The sequence below is a fragment of the Chaetodon trifascialis genome, chromosome 23 (assembly GCF_039877785.1).
Source record: "Chaetodon trifascialis isolate fChaTrf1 chromosome 23, fChaTrf1.hap1, whole genome shotgun sequence".
Taxonomy (NCBI): domain Eukaryota; kingdom Metazoa; phylum Chordata; class Actinopteri; order Chaetodontiformes; family Chaetodontidae; genus Chaetodon; species Chaetodon trifascialis.
This window is the reverse complement of record NC_092078.1, coordinates 6480508-6507759: the sequence shown is the minus strand read 5'-3', so window position 1 is coordinate 6507759 and position 27252 is coordinate 6480508. Positions and strand designations below refer to the sequence as shown.

General features: G+C 45.7%; 1 protein-coding gene across 1 annotated transcript in view; it reads left to right on the top strand.

The window, feature by feature from the left end:
• Window positions 1–1615: 1615 nt before the first annotated feature.
• svep1 (sushi, von Willebrand factor type A, EGF and pentraxin domain containing 1) overlaps window positions 1616–27252 on the top strand; it is a 78575-nt gene continuing 52938 nt past the window's right edge. The window contains exons 1-3 of the mRNA XM_070992735.1: window positions 1616–2281; window positions 24938–25193; window positions 26559–26735. Coding sequence (XP_070848836.1) covers window positions 1733–2281; window positions 24938–25193; window positions 26559–26735 — 982 coding nt within the window. The 5' untranslated portion in view covers window positions 1616–1732. The remainder of the gene's footprint in view (window positions 2282–24937; window positions 25194–26558; window positions 26736–27252) is intronic.

Genomic DNA, 27252 nt, shown 5'->3' with positions numbered 1-27252 from the left:
CCCGAACAATGGAGGCGACTGTAGCAGCAGCAGCAGATTAACGCTCATGGGTTTGGAATGAGATGTTCTACAGTCACATATGGATGTCCTCATACTTTTGGACATGGAGTGCATCTCCTTCTCTTGATCTCCCTCACTTCACATTAACTGTTCCTCGTCCTGTTTCTGTCTCTCTCTGCGCTCCTCCTCCTCCTCCTTCTCCGCAGCTCCTCGTGAAGCCCGCTCCTCTGCTGTAAATCTAAGGCCTTTTCGGTTTAATAGGCGCAGTGTGCCTCTGTAACACCGGCCGCCTTTGTTTTGGTTACAGATAAAATCGCTGAAGGAAAACACGACAGCGGCGAGAGAGACGGAGAAAGAGGGAGAGGCCAGAAGAGACCGAGGAGATGTTGGAAAGCAGCGCAGTGAAAGAGTGTGTGAATCCCCGTGGTGCAGGAAGAAGCAGACAAATCCAAAGAGCGAGAAGGGCAGCTCTCCCCTCCTCTTTTTTTTATTTCTTGAACAAGATAGTGAGAGAGGGGTGGAGGGAGAGGAAGTGATGGTTACTAAAAGAGTGATGATTTGACAAAGCACGCATCCAGAGCAGACTTAACCGCTTCCTGACTCTGAAGCACAGCTCAGGGTCCAGTCCATCCCTCCAAAGTCCTGCATCTGTCTGATATTACTTCTCAAATCTGGGTTTTTCATCTGTTTGATCTCGTTCTGATGTTACCTTCTGTGCACGGTGTGCAGCACGTGCACGTGTGGACAAACAGAGTTTATCGCACGCCTGTTGCTGATAGGTTGGGCAGGGGGGGTGTTGACAAGTTGACAGGCATGGCGCTGCGCTGACATCGAGCCTCACCCCAATCAGGAGGAGAGAGATAGATAGATAAAGGGGGAGAGAAAGTGGGGGGGGGGTGTGGGGGGATGGTGAGAGACACAGAAAGAGATAGGGAGAGGGGGAGGTGGGAGAAAAGGAGGAGGGGAGATGAAGGGGAAAAAAATGACTTCACGGCCACGACTGGACTGCCCCCTTTTTTCCCCTCAGCCTCTCTCTGTCTCTCAACTTTTTCCTCCTCCTCCTCCTCCTCCTCCTCCTCCTCCTCCTTCTCCTCCGTGTGTGTTTTTTTTTAAATGATTTGGGGAGAAGAGGGGAACAAGCATTCGGAGCTTGGCTGACGGTGCAGGCAGGAGCGTCACACAGGCAAAACAGGAGCACTGAGGGGCAGCACACCGGGACCGAAGAGGACTGAAGAGGCTCGGGGTGTTTTTGGATCTGATGCACTGAAAGACTGACTGACAGAAGAGGCAGGAAGAAGGAGAGATAAAGGACATGTAGATTTATCTACAAGCTACAAACAGTGCATTAATACACACAGGCTGAACAAAAAGCAAGGAAAAAGCCAGAGATTCTGATTTATTTTTGCAGAAAAGGCAGGCAGGCAGATACCTTGTGAGCAAGTCTAAACATTTTTCCAGACGGGACCGGAGTTTTCTTCCACTGGAGAGAGAGGGAGGCAGATGGACAGAGGCACGTTTTGAATGAAAGGAGAAGACTCCTCATCTCCAGCTATGCTTTTGAAGATTTCTGCACTGAACTGTTGCTGTCTGCTATCCTGCATGCTGACGCAGGCATAGGACGCATTTATCCTCTCTGAATTCCTCCTGAGAAGAGGATCCACGTTGTCAATTTTTTCTTCTTTTTTTTTCAACAAAATCCATCTTCAGCACAGGTGTTGTGCTGACTGTCACTATGTTTCTTCAAAGGTACTCTTTAACACCATCATGGACTATTTGCATTATGGTCTTATGCATCCTGGATGTATGGACCACAGCCTGGCCAGCTGCCCAACAGTCCCAACCTCGGCTGCAGTCCCGCCGGTCCAGGCAGATGTCACCCCTGACCACCTCCTCATCAGCGGGCAACCTGTCAGAGAGCGCGGAGAGCAAAGTGGAGCGCCTCGGCCAGGCTTTCAAGCGAAACGTGCGTGAGCTGAGGGAGAAGAGCTCCTGCTTGGACCTGGTCTTCCTGGTGGACGAGTCGTCCAGCGTGGGAGCCAATAACTTCCTGAGCGAGCTGAGGTTCGTGCGCAAGATGCTGTCCGACTTCCCCGTCGCGCCAGAGGACACGCGGGTGGCGTTGGTCACCTTCTCATCCAAGACCCACGTAGTTACGAGGGTGGACCACATCTCAGCGCCCAAGTCCCACCAGCACAAGTGCTCCCTGTTCAACCAGGAGATCCCGGCCATCAACTACAGAGGAGGGGGCACCTACACCAAGGGAGCCTTCCAGAGGGCAGCGGTGAGTCACACCAAACCATAAAATGAATATTAATGTCAGTCAGGCAGTCATGTGTGTCTAAATGTGCCTGCAGCTGTTTAAGTTTCCTAATTTTCTTTACATCATAATAATGAATCTGGCCTTGCTTTTTAGAGACATTTCCTATATGTGTGACTGCACAGTGTCTGAATGTGTGTGTGTATCAATGAGTCTGCAGCCTGCCGTGTGTGCAGGGAGTGATTGTGGCTCAGTAAGGTTGATGTTAATGAGGCCCTGCGTGGCCTTGCTGTTGCTGCTCCCGCTTCCTCTAAATTACACCCCAGCAGATAGCGAGGGGAAGCCACTTGCCGGCTAATTGTTCTGGAGTTTCCAGTGATAAAAATACCATTAAGAGCGAGCACAGACACTCATAAAGACCTGCACAGTGCAACCCATGTGTACACAGAAATGAACTGTATGTACGTAACACTAAACCTTCTGGGTTTATGTGAATTGCTTCAATGTTCGGGTTTTACCTAGTTTCATTATTCGTGACAGCTTTGGCTCCCAAACAGAAGCCTTAAAGGTTGTAAGGCTGAATTTCTTGTGGAGGCAGGGATTTGGGGGGGTCATGTGGGATTACAAGGGGTCAGAATGTTAGCTTGTTTATGGTTTGTTGATTTGAGTTGCCTGACACCCAGCCCCACACACACACACACACACACACACACACACACACACACACTCACTCACACAAATGCACTGATGGCATATGGCTCAGTTCATCCATCAAGTCCAAGCAGCCCAGCTGTGAAAGCTGTGTTGGTGGTATATGGGCTGATCCTGTGTAAACACACACACCTCAGCTCCTGCCTCAGATCTGCCTTCAGTGAGGAGGTCTGTGAGGCACCGAGCATTGTTTTAATTACACACATGGCAAGAGTCAGGTGCTTTCGGGGTCTGCAAGTAATTCTGCAGCCTGTTGCTAAGCTGTTATCTCTTATTTTGATAGTTGTTGCATCCACACAGATAGAAAGACATCACGACAAAAATGCAGAATAGCCTGTCTGGGTGCGCTGAAGTCAGAAAACCTCATACAGTCATGTGAAGAAACAGCTGCTTGTCCGCAGCATCAGCTGCTTCAAGTCAGGGACGTGGTGTTGAATAAAAAGGTTGTTGAAGACTACGTTCAGTCAGTGATCATCAAAGAGAAAATAACTACCATCGGTTTTAACAACATTATATTCAGTAACCGATCTCACTTTGATGCTTCGGCACTGACTTTCCATGAATGCACAGTAGATCAAAAGAACATTCACGTCAGCTAAGTTTTACAGACCAAAGGGGCAGGTAAGCTCGGTCTTGGCAGGTTCACCCCTCACTCCATCCCTGTTTAAAGCTAATAGCCTTGGACCATATCCTCCGGCTTAGCGCTGAAAGCTTGGCCCTCAGGACAGGTTTTCAGCTCGCCCTCCTTCGTTAAGTGCTGATAAGGGGGCCGCTGGCTGCGTCCCAACTGCTAAAGACCAGAACAATACCAAGAAAAGGCTTTCTGGGGGAACTTTAGTGCCTTATCGTTATTCACAAACACTCAGAATGTTGTGGGTGATTTATCAAGTGATGTAGTAGTCTAAATCAGCCAAAGAAGGCATTAGTAAAAGAAAAAGAAAAGCAGGGCTTACTGCTGCTCAGGCTTCCAACAGTTGTTGTTTCAAGGTCTGATTAGAATAAAAGATTGAATTGAATTCTGCTATTCACTTATCGTAGCCAACAAATACTCCTATATTTCTTTCCAGTATGGCATCTGCACGGTCAGAGTCCGACTTGAGCCACGTATGAGTAATGAGAGAGCTACGTGCAGCCTACACAGAGCTGAGACTTTTTGGAAAGATAGATGAGCCTAGCAGATACGCAGGCCGAGACGCAGCGGATGGACCGGTGCTCCAGAAGCCACCCCGCACCTGACAGACTCTGTCTGACGTTGACCGTGTCTTCACATGATCGAGGAAGTGATATATATATATATAAAAAAAAAAAAACAACCCAGGCCATCTGTGATTTATCACCTGATCTCTGGGTTTTATCTTCTGCATGCGACTGGAAAGAGGAAAAAAAGGAGCTTTTGTCGTCTCTTTCCGTTAGCTGCATAAAAGATGGGCCTGCTAACACTAATCTACAAGGCGCGTATCCGCCTGTCATCGTGTCCCGGCTGAACTGTCGGGCAACCGTCTCGGTGTGTGTTGAATTAAGAAATTTTGCGGCGTGTGTGTCTGCATGTAATTAGCGATTTTGCACTTTTGCTCACGCACGTGCCTGCGTATGTTTGTTCTCCCCGTACCCATCGAAGGCTTCAAGGGAAAATTAGGTGTGTATGCAGCTCTGCGTGCGTCTGTGTTAGAAAGAAAGACAGACAGTGAGAGTAAGGGAGGGAGAGGATAATTGATAATTGCAGTGTAATAATAATAATGCCATATTTTATTCCCTTGGCTGGTCTTGGCTGTCCTAAGTGCTGCAGAAAGCTGGGATCCATTAAAAGAGACATTTTTCCACCAGCCGTGCATGTAGAGACAGGGCTCTCCTCCAGCACTCCTCATATCTGTCTCTCTGCTGTCTCTTAGCTGTCTGTCTGTCTGCTGTCTCTCTTTTCACCTAATACATCACACACTAACACATCAATGTATGTAGGTGCTAAGGCTTGTTTTTGTTTCACATAGTTAAGGCAAATAGTTTATTTAGTGTTACCTTTTGGTTATTGTCTGACGATCATTTAGCCTCTGTGGGCAGCGGCCAGTGTTTCAGGGCTTCCGGTGTAGCCAGCGGACATCCAGATAACGGATATCAAGGCCAAGACTTCCTCTGCCGCGCAGTGGTCAGTGTTTACAGTCCGATAAGAACCTTGACTTGACCTTGACAACTCATTCATTCGTTCATTCATTCATTCAAGGTTTGTTTAAATCTCAAAGAATTGAGGGCATACCCTTATTTCCAATGATGGCGGGGGTACCATTAAGGCAGAATAAATACACAAATAATTAACGAGCAAAAAAAAAAAGTTACTAAAAGCTTAATTGTTGTCAAACTGTAGCTGGCGGGTTTTGCATTAGCATCTTGGCCAATGCATTCTGCCTGTTCTGCTCTCCACATGGGCTGTTTACCTGCATGCGGCCAAAGCCGTCTCGAATGTGATTGGTCAATAAAAAACTCAAACAGAACACTTCAGGTACCAAAATCTTGTCTCTTGCGTGTAATTCTCTGTTCATATGCAGATATCTGCGTCACCTCTGCGTAACCGGCCAAGTGTCGGATCGCTGGTTTCGGAAAGTACCGAAAACTGTCAGACGCAGCCCTCCAGATTCCACTTGGAAAGGTTGTTCTGACACTGTCGAGTCTGTCAGACACTTTGCTTGGAGCAAACTGGATGTGGGGTATCATTTGAAACGTTTCAATACCTCTGCCAGTACTACAGAGTTCAACACCCAAACCGGCGGCGTCATTCTGCGTCTGTGTGTCTGATATAACGTCGATGAGGGTAAATGTGATGTGCTGTGAGTTTATTAAGAGTGCAGCACTTTGTCACGATGATTCACAGTGTCTCATTTTAGGATCTGTCTCTCCTCAACCTCGCCTCAGACATGATAACCTGGTAGCTGGTGACATCACTCACCACGCCGTAGTTTTCCAGCACTTTCACGACCGCCGTACAAAGAAGCTGATTGATGATTTTCAGTAAAGGTTTTCAGGCCCCAGAGGAATAACTCCTGTACTATACCTGGGACAGAAGTAGTTCACATCACCTTCTCCAAGCGGACTCATATTCCTTTCCTCTCTACTTACTGTAATTGCCCTGAAAAAGTCAATCCATTTTCCTGCTCTTTCTAGCTTCCATTTGATTTATTTTCCATGCATTTGCCTTTTACACGACCAAATATCTTCAAGGCAATATGGCTCAGAGCCTTTCATTTTATTCTATTGGTTGCTGGTAATCTTGTTGATCCAGGAGTTGAGGCTTTTTCCATTGTTGCATTTATTATAGCTTGCTTTGGATACGAGCGTCTGCTATAAAAATACAGGGAGAGAAACGAGCGCATGTGTAACGGCCAGTTAAAAGTCCTCGTCACCGCTTGTTTTTTGTCTCATCATCTGTCTTCGCGCTGAAGATTCGCCTCTGGGTTGCCATGCGTTGCCAGATAAAACCCCCTCTCGCTCTCCGCAGGCAGGCCTGTCTTTGGCAAACAAACACAAGCGCTAAACCGGACTTGGCTTCTTCACTGTGTCAGTCTGCCTTCACAGTTGTTGCATAAGACGCAGACAGATGGGCAGCGTGTGAAGAGAGATGACGAGAGAAAAGGAGTGGGAGAAAGATGGAAGAATGAGAGGAAAAAAGTAAGAAAGAGGGGAAAAAGGCCTTGGGTTGAGGAATTGATTGAAAGAATGTGGCCCTTTCTGGTGGTTATCCACAATAATGCTTTTACCTGACTGCTGGTTAGGCTCTGCCTGAAATCCGGGTCGAAGCAGACCGTAGAGCAGTTTACAGACATTAGCCACTTAATAAAAGGAGCCTTCTGCTCAGCCAGCCGCTGTGTTTCTGGGACTGAAATCTGTATAAGTTGGACTAGCAGGTGGGTTATTTTCCTCTGCTTCTTCAGTGAAAAGTTCCAGTGACTCCTCAAGTGCCCAACGTACCAAGGAAACTCACACATTCATGCTCATTATTCACACACACACAGGCTTTATGGACCAGCTGCATGTCTTTACATGGTTGTCGTATTATAAGTCAGAGAGGTCATGTTATGGACTGTAAACATGCATGAGAATGTACAATGTGTGCTCGCAGTTATCAACAGCGTGCTTGTGTCCTCGGCACAGAGCTCCAGACTTGTAAATCCGACCCAAATCTCACAAACCCTTGTCTTTCTGCATGATTTTAGACCGACAGTGGATTTAGCGCACAGTCTCGCCGGCTTCCAGACCTTGTAAACAAGTGCTTTAATTGTCACCGTAGAAGGAAAATCAGGCATAAAGTAGCGGCAAGTTCCAGGTCTCACCTGGTAGTATTCAGAAACACATTGCGCTGGATAGTTCAGGAGAGGTCTGACAGCTTTTTGAGCACAGCTGCCATGTTTTTCCAGTTCGAAAACGCGGCCCACATTTGTCCATTTAAGTTTACAAACAGTCCAAGTTGATGGTTCAGAGAGGCTGAACGCTTGTCAGTCACACTTCATACGGCTCCACTTGAGATGATGCCTTTCTTTATTGAGCGTTGCCAGACCACAATAAGAGAAACAAATATTGAGGGCTAGGTTTGTGAGGGCCCCCATGTCTCATTCCAGCGGGTCAACGCCGTTTCTTCCATTTCTCCCTATTTTACGCCTTTCCATCACGCTCCTCTCCAGAGCCGCAGACCTCCCCAGCAGAGTGTCAGGCAGGGGAACGTCACCGTCATCAGCGCTGATGCACCACAGCCAAAATATGCGGTATTGTTTTTCAAAACATTGTCGATTAGATTAAATGAGGCTTGTGTGAGTTGCTTATATTTGGCTCGTGGAGATGTGCTGCAGAGATCCTGTTCATTCTTGGCCCGTCTGACGCACACACACCCACTCGCAGGCACACACATTTGATGCTGATGTTTGGGAGCCCGAGCCTGAATTTCTGAATAACCGGTAATGAGATGTAGAGTGCAGCAAATTACGGTGGGAAATGAACACCATCCATCACCTGGATGCTGGAAAATGTTGTCTATGGCGGCTGATTTTCAGCCGTTTCATTTCTAGAAAACAGATTTGCTTGCCGGAGCCAGGCTGAGTCACAGGGCAGATTTTAAACAAGACAGTGGATTCGCACCAGCAGTAAACTGAAGCCAAAAACTATAAGAAAAAGACAACATGGAGAGGAATCAGGAGCTCCTTTCCCACCATCCTGTTTCCCCTTCAAACCTCCCTAAAACAGGAGCATGTGTCCGACTGTCCCACTGCGACAAATGAAAGCAAGGTGCACCTCTTTGATCCGGGCCCCGGGGCCGAACCCAGCCGTGATAAGATGATAAGCAAAGTGTCTGTTTCCTGTCCGTGCGACTGCCACTTCCCGGCATCTCACCCCTAATCATTTCCTCCCCCTCCGTCCGTGCATTCAGCCCCTCTTTCTCCTCCTCCTCCTCCTCGGTATCAGAGGGCCTCCTGCAGGGTCGGATGAGACTGAAGGATGGAGCAGACTCACCTACCAGCCAAAAGCCCTGATAAGATGGAGGCCAGACAGGAACATCCGCAGACACCAGACAACAGATTTGTCTGTCTGCTGTGGATTCGGGCAGTACCATTATTGCGCATAGCACCTCATAAATCTGTGAAGCGATTAATCAGGACAGCAACGTGAGGCTTTGCAATAACACACATTGCAGGATGAGTGGTGGGAAGAGCAGCACTGTTTCTCTCAGTCCTCTAATAATCACTCGAGTTTAAGCTGAAACTTGTATCTTAAAACAAACTGCAGCACAGACGATGTCTCTTCTGTGAAACTGTTCCTGTTTCAGTTTGTTTGCAGTTATCAGGTCACATAAACATGATGTTTTATTAATTGAAAACCTCAATATATCCACGGAATATGGTCTCGAGGGTAAACCGGTAAATGTAAAACAGCATTAAGTCTGCATGTGGCGCCTCATTGTGAGTTTTAGAGGGTATCTGTTCACCTACAAGTGATTTTCTTCCCTTCTCCAGTTTAGATGATTTTGGAAGCCTGAGCGGATAAAACAATCTAGTATTTCACATGCAAAGGAATCGTCAGAGGTCCGGAAAGTAAACATCATTTTGTGGAGCAGAACATATTTGTTTCCTCTCCCAATAATCATCACGCGACGCTCGAGATTAATCCCGCGACTCACTCACTCCATCTTGAATTTCTGTTTCCTTAAACATTTTCCTTCATAATGCCTGAACGCATAAAGGATTTGACTTCTTTACATAACATATTGGTTTTGGAAAGCAGGTGCAACCCAAGAGTCCCATTTTTTTAAAGCATACAAGATGATATATTTCAAATGTTATTCTTGTTGTAAGCAGACTCCCTACTGTAGCGGTGGTCCATGACCAGCTTTCCTCTCATGGTCTGCACATATACCGGACATAATATTGAAATAAGCGTGACTTTTTTTTAATCTCAAACAGTGTATCTACAATACACACAAACACACACACACACACACACACACACACAGTCTTCCACACACTTTTACTGGATGCTTACCTGGCGCCTTTTGTTCAGGCTACACTTGGAAAGTTATTCAGACACTGTCATGGTGATGGAGACAATAGACTCAACATGACCGTGCGTGCTCTGGTGTCTGTTTTAGTGTATGCATCTGTGTGTCTGAGTGTGTGTTTTGGGTCTGGGAGGAAGAAATGCTTTCTGCTCCTCTGGGCCTCTTCATGCTGAATCACCCTGACGGAAATTTTCTCCAACTTTGTCCATCAACCTCAAGTATGCCTTACCGAGGAACTCTGGAGCATTTTTCTCTCAAAATGCTTTGACAGAGCTGTATTTTGTCAGCGTTGTCATTATTAATACTTCTGTTTGGAGGAGAAGAAACAGCTTTGAAGTGATTTTTTTTTCTTTTTAGTTTGATCACTCAAGCCAAAACATTTGGATTAGATCATTTTTCAAGTGGTTCAAATGAAAATTTGCTGCTTTTCTTTGTCTTTTGTGACGATGAACACATTAAACATCTGTAGGTTTAAGATTGTTAGTCAAACTAAACAAACAGCTTGAAGATGTCGCTGTGGGCTCTGGGTTGGCTCTGGGTCAATTAAAAATAGTTATTAAAAGAGAGTGAGCTTTGGATTTACATTTGCATCAACTAACATGCCAATATCGTGCTCACAACTTGTTCTCACTGCCCCCAAGTGGCCAAAAAGTCAATAATTCCAAGTATAAAGATAAATACTCAATAATAACTAACAACTTGTGACTTCACAGTGCATCCAGTCTGTCCTATATGCTGGTTAAACTGCACTCTAATGCACTCTAAACTGCATGTCTAATGTTCTCGACGTTATTTGCCTTTGTTACTTAACGGTGGCCTGTGCACTCACTCTGTTCCTTCTCTCGTCACACTCTGCTCACCCCTGCCCTCGCCTCTGAAATGGATACCGAATATTTTCCAGAAACGGGGGCCTACTTTTTGACCTCTGAGCGCCTAGAAGGACCCCGAGGCCCCCTCAGTCGCCAATAATCTCACACAACCTAACGTGCAAGCTGGCCTGATGTAACTGACCTCAGATGAAAACAAAGAAACTCAAATCAAACTAGGGTCCATCAGCAACTCACTGTGGTGCAGAAAAGCCCATAAGTGGCTGAACAAGGCTCAAATATGTGCAACCTGTGCAAACTGGTTGTTTAGAAAGACCTCTGTGAAATAGTCCCAGCTGTTAGGAAGGCTGCCGTCACTTATCTCTCCAGCTAGACACATCGATTACAAGTCCTCTTGTCTGTGAACGCGCCATTTTGTCAACCAAGTCAACCAAGAGCACCGCAGTTCGCTTCAATCCCTTTGTTCTGAACCGCTTTGTAATACACATCCCAAATGCTGGATATCTCATTTGGATCAAAACCGTTGAGTTCGACAGCAGAGACATTTTTGTTGCCCAATCCAAGGTCACTGGCTTCCTCCAGCAGCTCTCCAGGCATCCTGGTCCCATCTGTATTCACTACAGCAGCCACAGACTTGGCAGCAGAGGATCGTGCTATGTCCTTCAACCAGCTTCTTTATCCTTCCTCGTCCTCTTCAGATCTTATTTTAGGAGATTGGCAGCCTGGCCTCGTCAGGAACCCCAGTAGGTCCAACACAAATTTAGGAAAAATCAAGTTCAGGTTTCATCTCATTACCAAGAGAAGTCCCGGTGTTGATTAGGGAGCAGTTTGGAAAACAAGCTGCTCCGATTAAGTTTCACACAATTCCACCTCATTTGTGTCAATTTAGCGCAGTTAACACACACATATACATGCAGTGCATTCATTAGCCCGTGTAACAAAGTGCTGAAAGCCCCTTATTTAGACAAACTGATGCATGTCAGATTCCTGAAGGAGCTGGAAGCTGCTGGTGGCTTTGAACGGATCTGAAATGGATGGAGAGGATCTAAATCTCTGCTGGAACGGCTGCGTGAGTGCATCCATATGTACGTCGGCTGTGTGTTCCTTGAAAATTTAGACAGCTTGAAAAGTTTTCGCCGTCTGTCTGTTTGGAATCGTCAAGTGAAAATAGCCCCAAAGCAGTCTTTGTTCAGTTACTCTAGACTTTGCTGAAAGGTTGTAAATTACTGCAGTTATTGCTGATAAAGTATTTGGCTCCTGCAAAAGCTGCTGAGTTTGTCGTTGCCGTCTGTTCGACTGTTGTTTGAATCAGACTGTCTGCTTTTCACTGTGTGTCCTCAGCACCAGGTGATCGCTCCATCTGTCTGCCTTTCATTTCTCTCTGTGTAGTTTGTAGTTTGTCTCCTCCACTCCCTCTGCGTCCTGCCAGATCCTCCCGCCTCGAGGGCTGCGCTGTGACAGTGTATACGGTACGCGCCGCTTTGGACGCCGTGGACAGTGTCCCACTTAGCCATGGGCTAAAGCCGCTGCGGTCAAATAACTGGGCTTTGCTCGGGCCAAAACCGGCGACTCCTGTTAGAGAAAGAATGAAAATGAGGCGATTGAGGCCAGTGGAAACAACAGGGCGTGTGTGTGTGTGTGTGTGTGTGTGTGTGTGTGTGTGTGTGTGTGTGTGTGTGTGTGTGTGTGTGTGTGTGTGTGTGTGTGTGTGTGTGTGTGTGTGTGTGTGTGTGTAATGCGTGTGAGTGAGAATTTGTTAATGCACTGATTCTACTTTGTTTTCCTCAAAGTCTGAGCTTGTTCAAGTACTTATCCAGTATCAATTTCTTTCTGTGTTGCCCACAGCTGATTGGACAAATGTGTGTGTAAGGTGCTAACCATCACTTCTTAACTGGAGTACAGAAGTTCATACACTGTTAAATTCATTGTAGGCCTTTGCTATTAGTAACTAAGACACTATTTAATGTGGATCGCTCACAACTGACCAACACAGATCTGTTTTATTACCAATCCACTATATCGAATTGGTGTGTCGGCAGTTTACAGGTGTATGTGTGTACGCATGCGTCTATCCTGTAAATAAACAATTCATTTGCGTGTTTGAAGATGGAAACACCCAGATCCTTCGCTCTCTCCACACCACAACCGGTTGCAGGGACGATCAACCAAATTCCCAGTGGAAATGACTGTGGCTCTGCGGTCGTGGACACTTATCAGAATCGCTTTGCGCCAGCGATTAGCGTCTTCGCCGTCTGTGAGAAAGTGGGATTTGCGCAGTGAATAAATGTGGGGAAGTGTTGGAGAGGAAGAGGAGCAGCGAGCGTTTCACACAAACGTTTCTTTTTGTGACTTTTTCTTCGGGGTTCTTGTTCTCCAGGTTTCTCCTGGTACATAAATCAGGAGTGAGATACGTTGCCAGAGGGGAAATTACCACCCACCACTTCGTCTTTCAACCCAGGCCAAAAAGAACTTATTCTCTTGCTACTTTCAACACTTAAGTCACAATTATCCTCTGCACCTTTTCTTCACTCCTTTCAGAAATACGGGGAACTGGAGCTCAGCGCAGGCGACCGGAGAGGGCGGTCTGAACACTTCCCGGCTCTGTAAAACACAGATGTCATTAAACCCCTCTCGATGGACACGACTGTAATATCAGACCTCACCACATTGGCCCTACGCATCCGTCACTGTGTCATTTTGTGCGTTTTACCCCTACATTTAATTGCTCCCCTGAGATAAGGTTTTTAATTTAATAGCTGTAGAGAGGACGAGTGCAAGTCCTGTCATAAAAAACAGATCTGCAGAGTGGGGAGTCTGCAGGAGCTGCTGCTAGCTTATTAGGGTGGATTTCACCACTTCAGCCACTGCTGGGCAACCATGAATCACACAGACACTCAAGTACGCATCCAGCCATCCGTGCACAGACCTGTGTGCTTGGTTGACTTTTTTCACCCAAACTGAACTCATAATGAGTTATTTTGCGGTGCGTTTCTGCTCATTTGGCCTTTGCCAGACAGCAGTGTCTGAGCGGTGTCCGTCACCTTCAGTCAACACAGATGCTACAGTAGCAGTTAAAGCTGCTGTAGGTAAGATGGAGAAGAGAGCAGACCCCCTCCCTCTCTGTTGCACTCATGCCCTGCCTACAAGCCCCTCCTCCCTGTGGCGTCTGCGTGGCTGCCGTGACAACCAATGTTAGCCTTAGCATCGGAAACAAACTAACTCTGCCCAGCCGCTACATCATAGTCGCTAACATACCGTACGCGCTGAGTGTTACTATAACAATCACCATATTAGCTTCATGGTTATTTGTTGCCTTAGCCGTATATGCTGTTGTTGGCAGCGGCGGTATGGGCAGTGTCTGCTTTGTGATTGGCTGTTGCTCCGCCATAGCTTCCGCTAGCCTCCTGACGCCGCTCACAGAGCTGTTTGACTGAGCGGCAGCCGGCAGCATGAGCGGAGGGAGGGGGCGGTTCGCAGCGTGTGTGAGTAGTGATTGACAGATGTCAGACACTCCCTCAGACGCTCCTCTGGCTCTGATTGGTTGTTTTGTGTCGGGCATGGTGGATTCTTGCTAATCGCAGTAGGAGCAGTAGGTGGGACCAATGGAGCTGTCTTTTTTTCCACAGATTACATGTTTCATGTACTGCTGTCTGGACAGTTTCAGCAAATATGACAAAAAACTACTTTTATACAAGTTACCTACTGCAGCTTTAATGTGGGTCATGTCGATCAAAGAAATACGTTGCACCTCTTTCCTGAAGACACCAACCATCTTTCTCTTGATTTCACCTTTTTGCATAGCATTTTTGGTGTGCATGTAAGAGGTGGCCAAACATTGCTTAGAATTAGCATTGCTGTTGTATGCAAAAATAAGGTATCTACAGCTTCTCATTCTTTGGTCAGTCAGGCACATACACCTACACACACACGTGGTCGTGAGCGCACACTTTCCTGCACACATCACACACACTCTCTTAACCTCACACCCTGTTCTTTCCACTCAGCGTGCATTGGCGCTAACACGCACACACCTATGCACAGATTCCCTTGTACTTAAAATACTGCTCAGCGATTGATAGGTGCTGCTGACACCGGCCTTACGGAGCTCTATGCGTGTGTGAGTGTGTGTGAAAGCGATAAATGAAAGGCAAGGGGGGTGGGGGGTGTTAAGGTGGAAAGGTATGGAGGGAAATTCAGAGAGGGGAATAATACTCGCTGGGGTCAAAGGTCGGGGAGGCGTCAGCAAGGACAGGAACTGACTGTCAGCAGCTTTAGAGGCCTGCATTTAAATGCCACGATCAGCTATGAATATCATTAGAAAACAGTGGTTTCTTGATGTCACTGGAAAATGTGTGTTTCCACTAGGCCACTGCGCTGTGGAAACCATGGTGCTTTTTAAAATTAGATTGTCTGGCACATATTTCTTTGGATGAACTTTTTTCTGTGTGTCAAATCAAGCTCGACAAATACTGCATTCTGAGGTTTGATTCCAATATTGACGTCTGAGGAATGACATGGTCCCGCTCAGCAGATGGGGCGACCCTGTTGTTATGGAAATGTAGGTGTTTTGTAGGAGCACTTTAAGGAGTTCTTTCAAAACAGTCTCACCACAGAGTCCATTTCGTAGCTGTTCTGGAGCTGTTGAACTTCAGCTGATGGAGCATGCTCAGTTCTTATGGAAATGTCCATGTTAAAATGTTTGACTGGGCACTTTAAGGCCTTCGCATAGCTGCAGAAGAGCTGCTGAATAAACCTTTTCTGATCAGGATCCTTTAAATTGTTTTTGTAAATTGCAATGACGTGCTGACTAAGACATTTTGAAACTGAATAATAAACTTGTCGGTGCTCTCGAGTCGACGAACTGGTTACTGTCAACAAAATCTTTGGCGCATCTGCGCTGCAATACTGAGTGACAAATATGCATTTCCAGTGAAGGATCATGAGCGTACATGAATTTTTCATCTCGTTCCTGAAAATCATTCCCATTCCTCCGAAGCGGCGCTCCGTGCTCACAGAACAGTAAAGTCCACAGCTTTGTGATTAAAGACACAAATCACAAATTCTTTAAGCATATGGATTTACTTTGGCATCTTGAGATTAGGATTTACCAAAAGCGTCATACATTGGCACCTGAAGAAACCAAAACTATTTCAAAGAGCCAGTAGTGGCAAACTAAATAACATGTTTTTATGGGCTAAGGCTTGTAGGTCTATTAGTAAACCACTTGCTATGTTGAGGTTAGAGTTTGAGAGTGCCAGATTCCACTGGGTTGTTTTCTTTGGGGAGCGAGTGTGTACGTGTTTGTCTGACTGTATGTCTGTGTGAATTACTATAAGTAGGTAATTGGTACATGTATATCAACCCACAAGTGTGCCTACATCTAGTTGTCTTTGTTTGTGTGCTTTTTATGTGATTTTTGTTATATTCTCCAGGTCTGATTGTGTAAGATTTTACTTTCTGGAGCCTCAATAAGAAGCCCTGCTCCAAGTAGCTACCTAAATATAGAAGACAAAATAAGCTCTTGCCTCAACTTTAATCAGTTCGTTTGAATGTTGCGTGTTGGCAGGAAACCAGCCCCTCAGGAGCTGATACAGATCACCCAACTCATTTTCAGAAGTGAACGCAAAAGCACACAAATATAATCCCTTTCAATGCACGGTACCCAAACACCAAACGCAGGTGTTTCCCAGCAACAGCGTATTTGTGTTGGTGCTTTAGTTTTCTTGGAGAACAAGTGTGTGCAACATCATCACATGTTCCACATTTCCCTTAATTTACGGCGAGGAGGGAAATCCACGGCCAAGTCTATACAATCTCCGAGCAGTCTTCAAATGACCTCCCACCTCGTACTTCCTCTTGATGTCTTGATGTTATGAGGTCTAAGATGATTTATCCTACCAACGAGGGCAGCTTCCAGAACAAACAGGAGAATCAATAAATTGAAACCTGTCCGTGAATCTGCACTGCAAACACCGACATCTCTCTCCAATTACCCCGCCGCATTAAAGGAAATCTCCACCTACAGCTGCTGCCAAGACAAATAAACCCCTCAGGAGAAGAAAGCAGGGGAGGACAGAAAGAGGAGAGCACGAGGAAGAAATGCAGCTACAGCAACAACAGTCAACATAACAAAGGAAAATGCTGCGTCCGTCTCCACAGTGCGGTCTAAGCTAAGTCTGGATGAGATGGGATACATTTTCATGGGTGCTTTAAGCCAGCGACAGTCCCCAAATCATTCCCTGCGTAGAGGCACTTTCAACACACCAGTCTGGAGTCAAGAAAAGCATCACGGTCCACCACACTATTGCCTTTGTTTATTTCAAAATCCAAGCTTGGCCTTGGAGATGATGCTGTGGTTGCTCACTCTGTGCTTGGGCACTGAGGTAATGATCTCACGAATGTCACAAATATTACATAACCCTTGGGATTTTTTCCACTCTTAAACGTAATTCTGTCGGAAATGGATCTTTATGTCGCATGTAGATGATGTCCAGCGGAGCCATATTACAGTCGAGCGGCGTCTAAAATCTCCAGGAGAAGTATCAGGTTTTGTGTTATTCATGGCGGCCGTTGACGGAGGCGTCAATCTGTCAGAGGAGACGATTGATTCATTGAAGAAAACTTTTACTATATTGACTCATACCGCCTGCTGTACCTCTGGTTCAATTTGAAAGCGAACAAGCGAAACATTTTTCACACTAGCTTTCTGGTTACTCACAGGAAAACAATACACGAGAAAATGAATCACACCACTGAATCACAGAGTAGCTCCTGGACATTGTAGATTGATGATGCATAAAAGTTGTGAGGGTAGATATTTTTTTGAAAAAGTTGGCCAAAGAGCAGCATCTGATGGAATCTGCTGTATTTGCATACTCGGCTAGTGATTCATGTTATAACTTCAGCACCTCTGGGGTGCCCTTACTCCATTGGAGGGGGGTACCAGGGTGCTTTATCATGTTTTCTCCCCTGTAAAGGCATCCTAGAGGGCTCTACATCACGTTTCCACCACTTTAATGGCACCTCAAAGGCAACTTTCACATTTCTCTCTGCCCTCCCACCCCACCCCCAAGTCCACCGATGACTTTACTAACCCTACAACACATGTCGCATATTAAACACACTGGTTTTCATCTGATTAAAATGAAGGCTGCATAAAAACATATGATGATGGAATGAGCCAATAACCATAGCATGCACTCAGTAATATGTGACATATTGTGTAAACCAAGTGACTGTACATCCAATTGGAGAACATTTATAATATCAGTGCCCACGAAATCAAACAGATGAGGTCAGATATGTGATAGTAAAACCTCTTGTGCTATATACACTCTCCATACATGCATGCAAAACATATTATTTAAATATTGAAAATGTCAAACACATGCCGTGAATATAGAAAACAGAATAAGATTAATGTAAATAACCCACGATACATGACAGGAGGCAGATTGCCAAGCCAGTCTGACCCCACCGTCGTCCAACTGGCACTCAGACTGTAACTGCTGTTGTTATTTTTCCTCCCACTCAATCAAAGCAGCTCTCCTCGTCCAATTACCCAGAATGCCATGTCCGATTGGAACACGGTCAGCGCCTAAAATGTTTCTCCCAGTGCTTCGTTCCGCCAGCACAACATAGAGACCAGTTGGGGGGATAATTGAATGAGTTTCTCATTTGCCATCCAAGATAGCCTTTCCCCTTGGCATCACATTGTGGAATTAGCTTCTCTCCGTGTCCCCCCCCCCCACCCCCCACCCCGTCCTTCCTGGTTGAGTTGTTGAGTTTGATGAATGGTGTTGTGACAGGAACCGGCGAGCTAACACACATGGCCAGTCCAGACTACCGGCAATTAGCTGACAGTCCACGCTCTCTTCTCCAACACTTTGGATGCCTTTGCACATCTGAGTCAAAGTAGTGGGCTTAGTTTGGGCCCACTTACAAATCCACATTACACAGTGCAGGCTTAGTGAAGACTTTTAAATCATTAGGTAGTGGTAAGTAAGTCAGTGGTTGCCAAATTGGGAGCAATTTACTGTAATGGTTCTCCTGTTCTAGGAATAGTTTTCCATCCCTAAAATTTTGCCAACTACACCCCAGACAGGTTAACAATTATCTACATAGTCTTTATGTAACTTCAAAAACAACTCCTGTGGTTTTGGGAACCTTCATTTTAAGCACAATGATTGATGAGTAATCCTCCTAAAATATTGCGCTTCCTAAAGTGCAGATACCAACAAATCAAACTTTATCTGTGATTAGACACCACGCACAGTTGATTGGTGTGAAGCTGATACTGCAGGAGCTGTGTGTTCACAGAAAGCAAAGCAAATTTTTGCCTCACTCGTTTTCTAGCAGTACATTAACTGTAAGATAGCATCCAGCCAGCAGATAAATCCACTTGTGAGCTCTCCTCCCACTGGTAAGCTGGATCAAGGCGGTGCAATTTTGGGTGTTTATTCCTTGAGAAGCTCCCGCTCTGCCGCCAGCTCTGTCCTCCAGAGCTCCTCCTTGTTTGTCCTCCACCAAACAACACTCTGCAAAGCTCTGCAATGTGCAGGAAGTTTTTCACTCAAGCTGAATATTTCAACTCGATACGCGAAATTTGCATCATTTGCATATACAAAATTTGCATTATTGTGATTCATCCAACATGAATGGACATGAATTTGTACATAAGACGAACTTTGTATACCGGTAGACTTAAACATTGATGTTAGATATATTTGGAATATATGTCCAAGTTGAAATGGTCAGAAATGTGTCAGTGTTTTCATATAGTCAGCCTCTGGAATTCCCTTTATGCTCTCGGTTCTATCAGTATAATAAAATTAAGATAACAGATGGTCGGTAATGTGATTATCGTCCTGATCCTGAGAATTTTGGAACTTTAAAATGAGGTCATTGGCCAGAAAAGGTTGAGAAGCCCTGACCTGCAGTACAGTGCATCCATGTGGTGTAAATGCTCACCCATCCCATGTGGAGCCAAGCTTTTATTGATCATAAGTCTTGACAATATACATTTTACTGCTTGGAAGCAACACGTGCGCGTATCTGCTGCAGTGTCAGTTCCAGTATATTTCCAGCTCATGCAGTCGCGTGTTGATAGTAGACAGAAGCGACACGCAGACACTGTCCGCTGGCTGGTTCTACTGAGGTTTCTGCAGAGTGTCATCCTGACAGGGTGCCTCGGCTGTGTGGCCGTCACTTCATCTGCCACATATGACTGTCGAGAAACAGCTGGATAACAGCGCACTGGGTTCAGCTGTCATTTACAATGGAAACTCTCAAATACGAGATTTGCGGGTTTGCATGTTTTTTGTCCAAAAACAGTTGCGTGTGCTTTTTTTAGATAATACATCACAGGGACCAGCTCTTCACCTTTAGCTCTCTGACAATAGCTTCTTGTCATAGTGCAGTCGTGAGCATTTAAAACACGTTAGAACACACAAAACGACTGCACAGATGTGGTTTTTCAGCATTACCTCTGGAGGCAGCGCTTTTTTGGCAGCCAGTCCTAACTCATGGGCGTCGATGCCCCAGCATGAGAGAGTTTATGAAACTTGCTTTAGCAGGTAATGATATCCTACTCTGCCAAAGTAATTGACATGACATTCATAAGGTGGACTGTCTGCTCTGTCTGAGGCATGTTTCAAGTCTCTGCAAGTTGATTTACATGAACCACACTGTCATGAAGAGTAACACCCAGGCAAGAAATGAATCTAAAACCTGACCTTCAGAACTCTGAGAAATGCTTAGTGTGAAGAAGACATCATTTGCATGCTGCATATATAGGCTAAAACATACATGTATGGCCCTTAAAATCCTGGGTGGCCTTTACCCTAAAACATGTGCTCTCAACTCAAAACATTCAGGATTCGTTGTACCTTTAAAATGCCTCCTGCCAGATCATGAAAAATGTACTATTCTTGTGCAGCATGCAATACATTAGGAAGAAAAACAAGATGTTTGTAGCACAAAAGATCGTGGCGTATCACTGATTAAACCAGGAAATGATTGAGTTTATCTCAAATATCCAAAGTATGTGTCCCTGAGATGTTGCTCAATAGTACCAAAGTTGAGTCTAGTGTCTGTGTGTGCGTGTTGTTCTGTTGGGCCCTGCAGAGTTATTGTTGTTGTTCTTACCACCCAGGCCAAGAGCAGATAGCCTGTCAAAACAAGCGCTCTCACTTCCGAGCGATGGGGAGACGGCTCTCCGAACGGATGCAGTCGGGTTGAATTTCTTTTTTTTCATCCACTGTGGAATGCCTGAAAATAAAGTTTTTGGTTTTTCGAAGGTGGAGAGAGTCACTGGCAGACTGCTGTAACCTGCTGTGGTGTGTTCTTCAGTCTGCACATTAGCAGAACAGCATGCTTCACGAAGGCTTTGGTGTTTCTTATCCTCCGTGAGAGCATTGATGTGTTCGGTTGAGGGAGCAGCGAGAACGAGAGCGCCGTCCATACATGTATCGTACGTGTTAGTTTATGGATCGTTAATTGTTTTTGTTGTAACCATGGTGAAGTGCACACATTATTCCTCTTTGGACTTTATTGGCAGTCAGCAAAGAGCCCCTGGTGCATTACGAGCAGCGTCTGGACTGGAGTAGCTGACCCTGATTTGCATGGGGCTTTGGAAAAACTCAGATAGATTGCAATCAGACTTGTGATCGGGCCAGTGGGGAGGCATGGATGTGGTCATGCTGTACATGATCGATTTCATTTCTATTGAGCCTGACCGTCTGTCTTCATTGTGCTGCTGCTGTAAGGTGTTCTTGTGACTTCGTCGTCAAATGTATGCGATGCACCTCATTTCGTTCATCTTTGAGCTACTGCATGTATGTCCCACTTTCAAAAAACAAGTATAGAAGAACAGTGCAGTATACATTTGACTCCTCATCTAATACAGACTTTGTATGTCTTTCAATGTCTTTCTTACAGCTTTGTTTGGTGGAAAACCCAATGTTACAAATGGAGAAAGAAACTAATCATTAAGCAGCTTTTCTCCAGGTGGGTTCGGGCTCTGATCAAAGTCACAGGAGGGGCTGACAGGAGGCCAGCAGTGTGTGGGAGATCGGGGAGGGGGGTCCTCATTTGGCATGCAGAATAGCTGCCATGCATATATAAGTCTTTGATTAACAGCTGGGGTACCTTGGCGCCATCCTCAACCCCTCAAGGTGTGGAAAGGTTTCCTAATGTCTTCTGCCAAATGCAACGAGGTGCCTGCTTTTGAAGTTCTAATCATACAAGCATCTGTTTGGAGATGGGGAGTCCGTCAGTTTTTCATCAGTGGGTTGAAGGTTTTATTTATGTGGCTTATTCATACTGTGGTTAATCAGTGGATTGAGGAGGACGAGGGTGTCTATATATGGCTGGGTTTTGATAGCCAGCTAAAGTTCGTATGTTAAGCTCTGGTGCATTTCTTATTGAATTCTTAGTGTTTATGTGTTCGTTGGACTATGTTCCTGTGTGTGCAGTTAGCTGTCTGTGAATGTGATGTCTGCTGTATAAAAAACACTAACCAGCCGCACGTATAGAGCGCTCATCTCTCCCGCTCGCTGTCTTGCTTCTTGCCAAAGTTCAAGGCGTTTTGGAGCTGAGATAGATTTGCTGCTCTTACCACTAATCCCTCCAGGCCTGTTGGTCCCTGCGCTATCACCGCTGCTTTGACAGATATCGACAGCTCCAAACCAGATGCGCTTAAACTGTCCCATTGCTGCCGGCTTATTGTCTCTCCTTTGGACCTACGCCGGCATTGAAGTGTCGGCCAAGCGCATGATTGAAGAAATGCATGGGATGTACAGTGTGGAGGCGATTCAAGCTGACATACAGCTGTCCGAGGTGCACTCACATGCATGTACAGAATGAACTGAGTAGTATTTCTGTCCGCTGGTTTAACCCATCCTAATGCAACGGCTATCAAGTTGAGTGTTTTCTGGAATAAATGACATTGTTTTAATACTGCTGTTATTTTTAGCAAAATCACATTTAAGATGCTAATCAAAACGCTGTCACCCGTTGTTTTATGTAGCTTTTTGCTTGGTTTAAGGAAGGTTTTAACATTTAAGATTTTATGCTCGTAAATAAATGACATGCAGTTGCCGTTATTTTTACAGCATGTTGGCTTACTCTCAGACATGTCTGCTGAGCTTTGAAGCTGAAATTCCCCCTTTTCTTTAATCTCTCTCCCTCTGTTCTTACAGAACAACTGTTTTATCCTTGTTGCTGTAATGATCAGAAAAAATGTGTTTCCATGAGCAAAAACCAGCTGGAGTTTACATAATATTTATACTGATTCTTTCATCAGTCACTCGAGAGCTTCTTTTCTTATGCATATTGTACACAAGTGCAGCACACACGCAGACTGCTTTCCTGCAGTCACTGCTGGCAACATGTGTAATTGGTTTTTATTTGTTAAATGCTATGTGTGCGTCGCTATTTGCTGCTTTGTCTGCTGTATGCCTTGAACAATAAGGTGCATGCAGAGAGTTACGCTACAGGGGCAGCCCCTTCCCACACACTGGCTCCTGCGGTTACCTTTATGTTAGTACTCTGACCTAAAGTATGTGCAGGCTATTCGGGAGGGTATTATTAGTGGGTATGCATGCGTATGCTCCGTTTGGTGACATCTCCGCAGTTGCTTACACCAGCCACTGACTCATGGCTAACACAGAAAGCGCTGCAGCCCAAAGGCGCTTTGAGTAGTCGCCTAATAAAAGACACAGAAACTCCCTTAAACACTTTCACGTGCAGTATAAACACATAAATGAGAGACAGCTAGGCATACCAGCAAGCGTGCACGCACCGATTTGTTCAATGTTATTGTGCTTTGGCATGAGAAGATCTTAAATGTTAACACACAGACAGAAGTATCGCAGCGCCGACAGCCAGCAGGAGCCGTGGAGGACCGGGGAGGGCCCCTCTCTCCTGAATGTGGCGGCCTGACAGGGTGCACTGACAGCTGGGAACCGGAGCAGCAGGCAGCCCCGGAGCTTTGAGGATCAGAGAAACCAGGCTCTCCCTCTCCTCTATTCTCTCTCGATCCTCCTTTTTCCTCCCTCACTTCACGGGCTCTGTAATTATGCCGCTCCTGCCAGAGCTGCTTAAAGTTCAGCCAATTAGACAATAAAGACCAGAGCTTTCTCTCCTGCTCTGTTTCCCCTCCCTCGGTGGTCACACCCTTGCGTGTCTGTCATGTGTTGCCGTTACTCATCCACCTCCTCCTAACACACACCCTTTGTTTCCCTCCTATTCTCTAACTTTTCATAATATACCCATGACTTTTCTAGCTTTCAGTAAGTAAGCAAATATCAGTCCCACTGACTTCATCTTGGCTCCTTCTGCTTCATCGATCTCTTTTATATTCTCTGCGCCGTCTTGCTCCAGCTCTTCGTTCTTTTCATCCATTGTTAAGTAGGTTTTATCCACGTAACCTCTTAACCTCATTTAAAACACCCTCACAGCACACTCAGAGCTGTCAGCTCAGCCTCCACAGCAAAGCTCGCAGATGGCCCTGTTGGCTTTTTTCCTTCACTCCAGATAAAGATATGTTTCTCTGACTTTAATGTCCGGTCTAATTGTATGTGGTGGATTGTAAACGGTGGCTAAAGTTAGTTTGGGAACTGTAGCCGGTGTCTGGGGCGGACACAGCAGCCCGGTCTGCGTTGCCCAGTGTTCTCTGGTGGTTTGAGACCACTGGCAAGCAGCTGCGTAGACTGTAGGAGAAATAATTACAATTGTAGAGCTCTCTCCTTCTTTTTCGTCCCTCCTCCCGATCGTGCCCTCGTTGCCTGTCTTGCTGATGTAGGGTTTTGAGGAACCCTAGAATTGAGGGCAGTTTTTAGTGGTTGTGTGTGACGTTCTTCGTTATTCAATTTAGTCATGTCACTAAAGCTGGAGCTTTGTTGGTACCGTGGTGGTCGGCAGAGCAATGGGATGTGTGCGTTTGAATGGTCGACCTTTGCAGAACAGTAACAGCATGATTACTCTAACCAAAGCATAATTTGATATTGTTTGTCAGCTTAATCTTTCTGGTTGTTTGGAAGTGCAACGTCTAAGGAGAGCTCAAACCTGCGCACTTTATTCAGTTTTTACTCTTTTTATTTCATTGTTTTATGGCTGCACTGCACAGTTTGTCACACTGGGAAAAAGCCTTATTTTCATTCTTTCCAAGAGTTAGGTGAGAGGATTGTTGCCACTGTCATATCTGCCGTTCAATATGAAGCTGGAGTCAGCAACGTGTAGCTTAGCTTTGGTAAACAGCTAGCCTGCCTCTGACCTTTGGAGCACTTCTGAAGCTCACAAGTTCATGTGTTATTTGTTCAATCTGAACAAAAACCACAGTGTAAAATTGTCAGTTTGAGTTTTTATGGGAGTTACGTGTTTGACTGTTTCTTGCCCAGGCGCAGCGACTTCCCTTTGGTAACAACAAGACTCCAGGAAGTCACTGTGGCCGGTCAAGAAATAGTCCAGCACGACCACAAGTTGTTGTTGTTGTTACACTTAGGTGGTTGAGTTACTCTGTGCAGCTAAATTCAACGTTCCTCTGAAGTGGTACAAAAAGAAAGATTTGAATGACTTTCTCACTTAATGAGTTTATGTTTTCTTCTCTAACAGCAAATCCTTCGTCACTCCCGTGCTAACGCCACCAAAGTCATTTTCCTGATCACCGACGGCTACTCCAATGGCGGGGACCCTCGGCCGGTGGCGGCAGCTCTGAGGGAGCGCGGTGTCGAGATCTTCACCTTGGGCATCTGGCAGGGTAACATCAGGGAGCTTCACGACATGGCCTCGCAGCCCAAGGACCAGCACTGCTACCTGGTGCACAACTTTGCCGAGTTTGAGGCCCTGGCTCGCCGCGCTCTGCACGAAGGTATGATGTACAGAGGAGGATTACTTTAAGTTTTCTGATGGTGGAGGAGCTTTTTTTTTTTAGACCTTTCGAAGACAGAATCACAGACTTCCGGAGGTGATGTTAGGTCTGTGATCTCACTTCACAGCCCTTTCCCACTTAACCAATTTTAACTGCACAAGGGAGAGTTACATCAAATCCTATGTTTTGGTAAATTGGAGTTGAAGCTACGGCAGCAACTCAGTCTCTTTGAAGCCTCGGTGCTCCCTTCATTACGATTTGACCTGTAGTAATAATTCATAAGTGAAGGTTTTGACCCTGTTAAAATCCAATGTTTATTTAAAAGGAAGCAGATAATATTTCAAATAGGATCTGACAACGTAAATTTCACGTGGTCTGTTTTGTTAAGTTCCGCCAACAGCCATTAGGCCTCGCTTCCATACAGACCGGACAGACTTAGGCTCTTTTCCCACACTTGAGGGGGACTTCCCACAATTTGGTGAAAAGAGGGATTCAGTCATGGCTCAAAAACGTAAAATATCACCATAAAGTACCACATCTGACTACACCGCCGTGTGTGTAGAAAGCTATAAGTCATGCACATGCACTCGCAGACTGCATGTATGAACTCTCACGCACTATGTCTGAAATCCCAGACAGTAGGTGCAGTAGTAGAGATCAGTGAGACAGCGCAGGGATAAGGCCGTGAGAATGAAAGCCAACACACACCATGCTATCGGCTCAGCCTCCGGTCCGTCTGTCTTGAAGTCTGCCCAGCATCTCTGCCTCGAAGCACTCACTCTGCTTTTCAAACATTGAGCCACTCTCACTGGCCATAAATCAAATCCCAGAAATGACACCAGAGCTCTGCCTTCCTGCTCTCTGAAGGAGAGGAAGATAAAGAGGAGTAGGTTGACTTCTAGAAATGAAATTGAAGGTTTGTTGTAAGCCAGCTTCAAAGCCAGATTTGTCTAAACTCTGAGTTACAGCTCCCATCCATTTGTTTTGCCAAATGTCCCAGCTCTGATTTATGGGCTTTTGTTAGTGACTGCTGTGTTCCAGAGCAGTTTTTGTACTGGGAGAAGAAGATGGCTGTTTGCTTTTCATCAGCTGTGCATGTGTGGCTCGCAGGCACTGTGGATTTTTATTTATGCCTGTCTGTGGTTAAGGTGTTTGGTCACTTTGTTCTCTGACTTTTTTGTTTTGTTTTTGAGCAAAGACTGTCAGAAGTCTGTGGAAAGCCTGTAGCCCAGTGACATACTGTTCACACGCTGCAGATATACCCCACTTTTAACAACTAAACACTTTAAATTGCCTGATGGCCAGATGGTGTAATCTAATCCTACTGCAACCTGCGGCTTCCCTGTGTTTGTTTCCCACCCTCAGACCTCCCTACAGGCAGCTACATCCAGGAAGATCTGTCGCGCTGCTCCTCTCTGTGCGAAGCAGGCAGGGATTGCTGCGACCTGATGGCCAGCTGCAAGTGCGGCACACACACCGGACAGTACGACTGCATCTGTGAGAAGGGATACTACGGCAAGGGGCTGCAGCACGAGTGCACAGGTAGGACAGATGGATGTGTCAGCAAACTCTCAAACCAGATTGTTTCTTGGCAAAGAGCAGGGACGTAATGGTTAAAGTTATCTGGAGGACCTTGTGAGTTTGCCAGCATGTGAGGAGGGAGAATATCTCACCTGTAAATCGCTCAGACAGTGTTAACAGTGAGTCTGTGCCAAATAAGACTCTGGACAGTTTTACCCTTAGCCTTGTGTGTGTGTTTAGGGAGGTGCAGGGGTAAAACTCAGCTCTGTCTCATGTCAAACGATGCACAAGATCTTACTAAAAATAAGCATTCACAGCACTTCCTCATCAAAAGCAAAAGTCCAAACACTTACCGCTCCTCTAACTCGAGAAAGCGTTTAGCCTGAGCGGCGCTCGTCAGCATCTACAAAGCCACAACAGCGCCAGAATAGGCAGACAACCAGCCCAGTAAAAGGTTGCATCTGTGACATGTTTAACTTTGCTGTTTTTTGCTGTTTATCTCTTCCCACAATCTGACTGACATTGTTTGTGCTCAGAG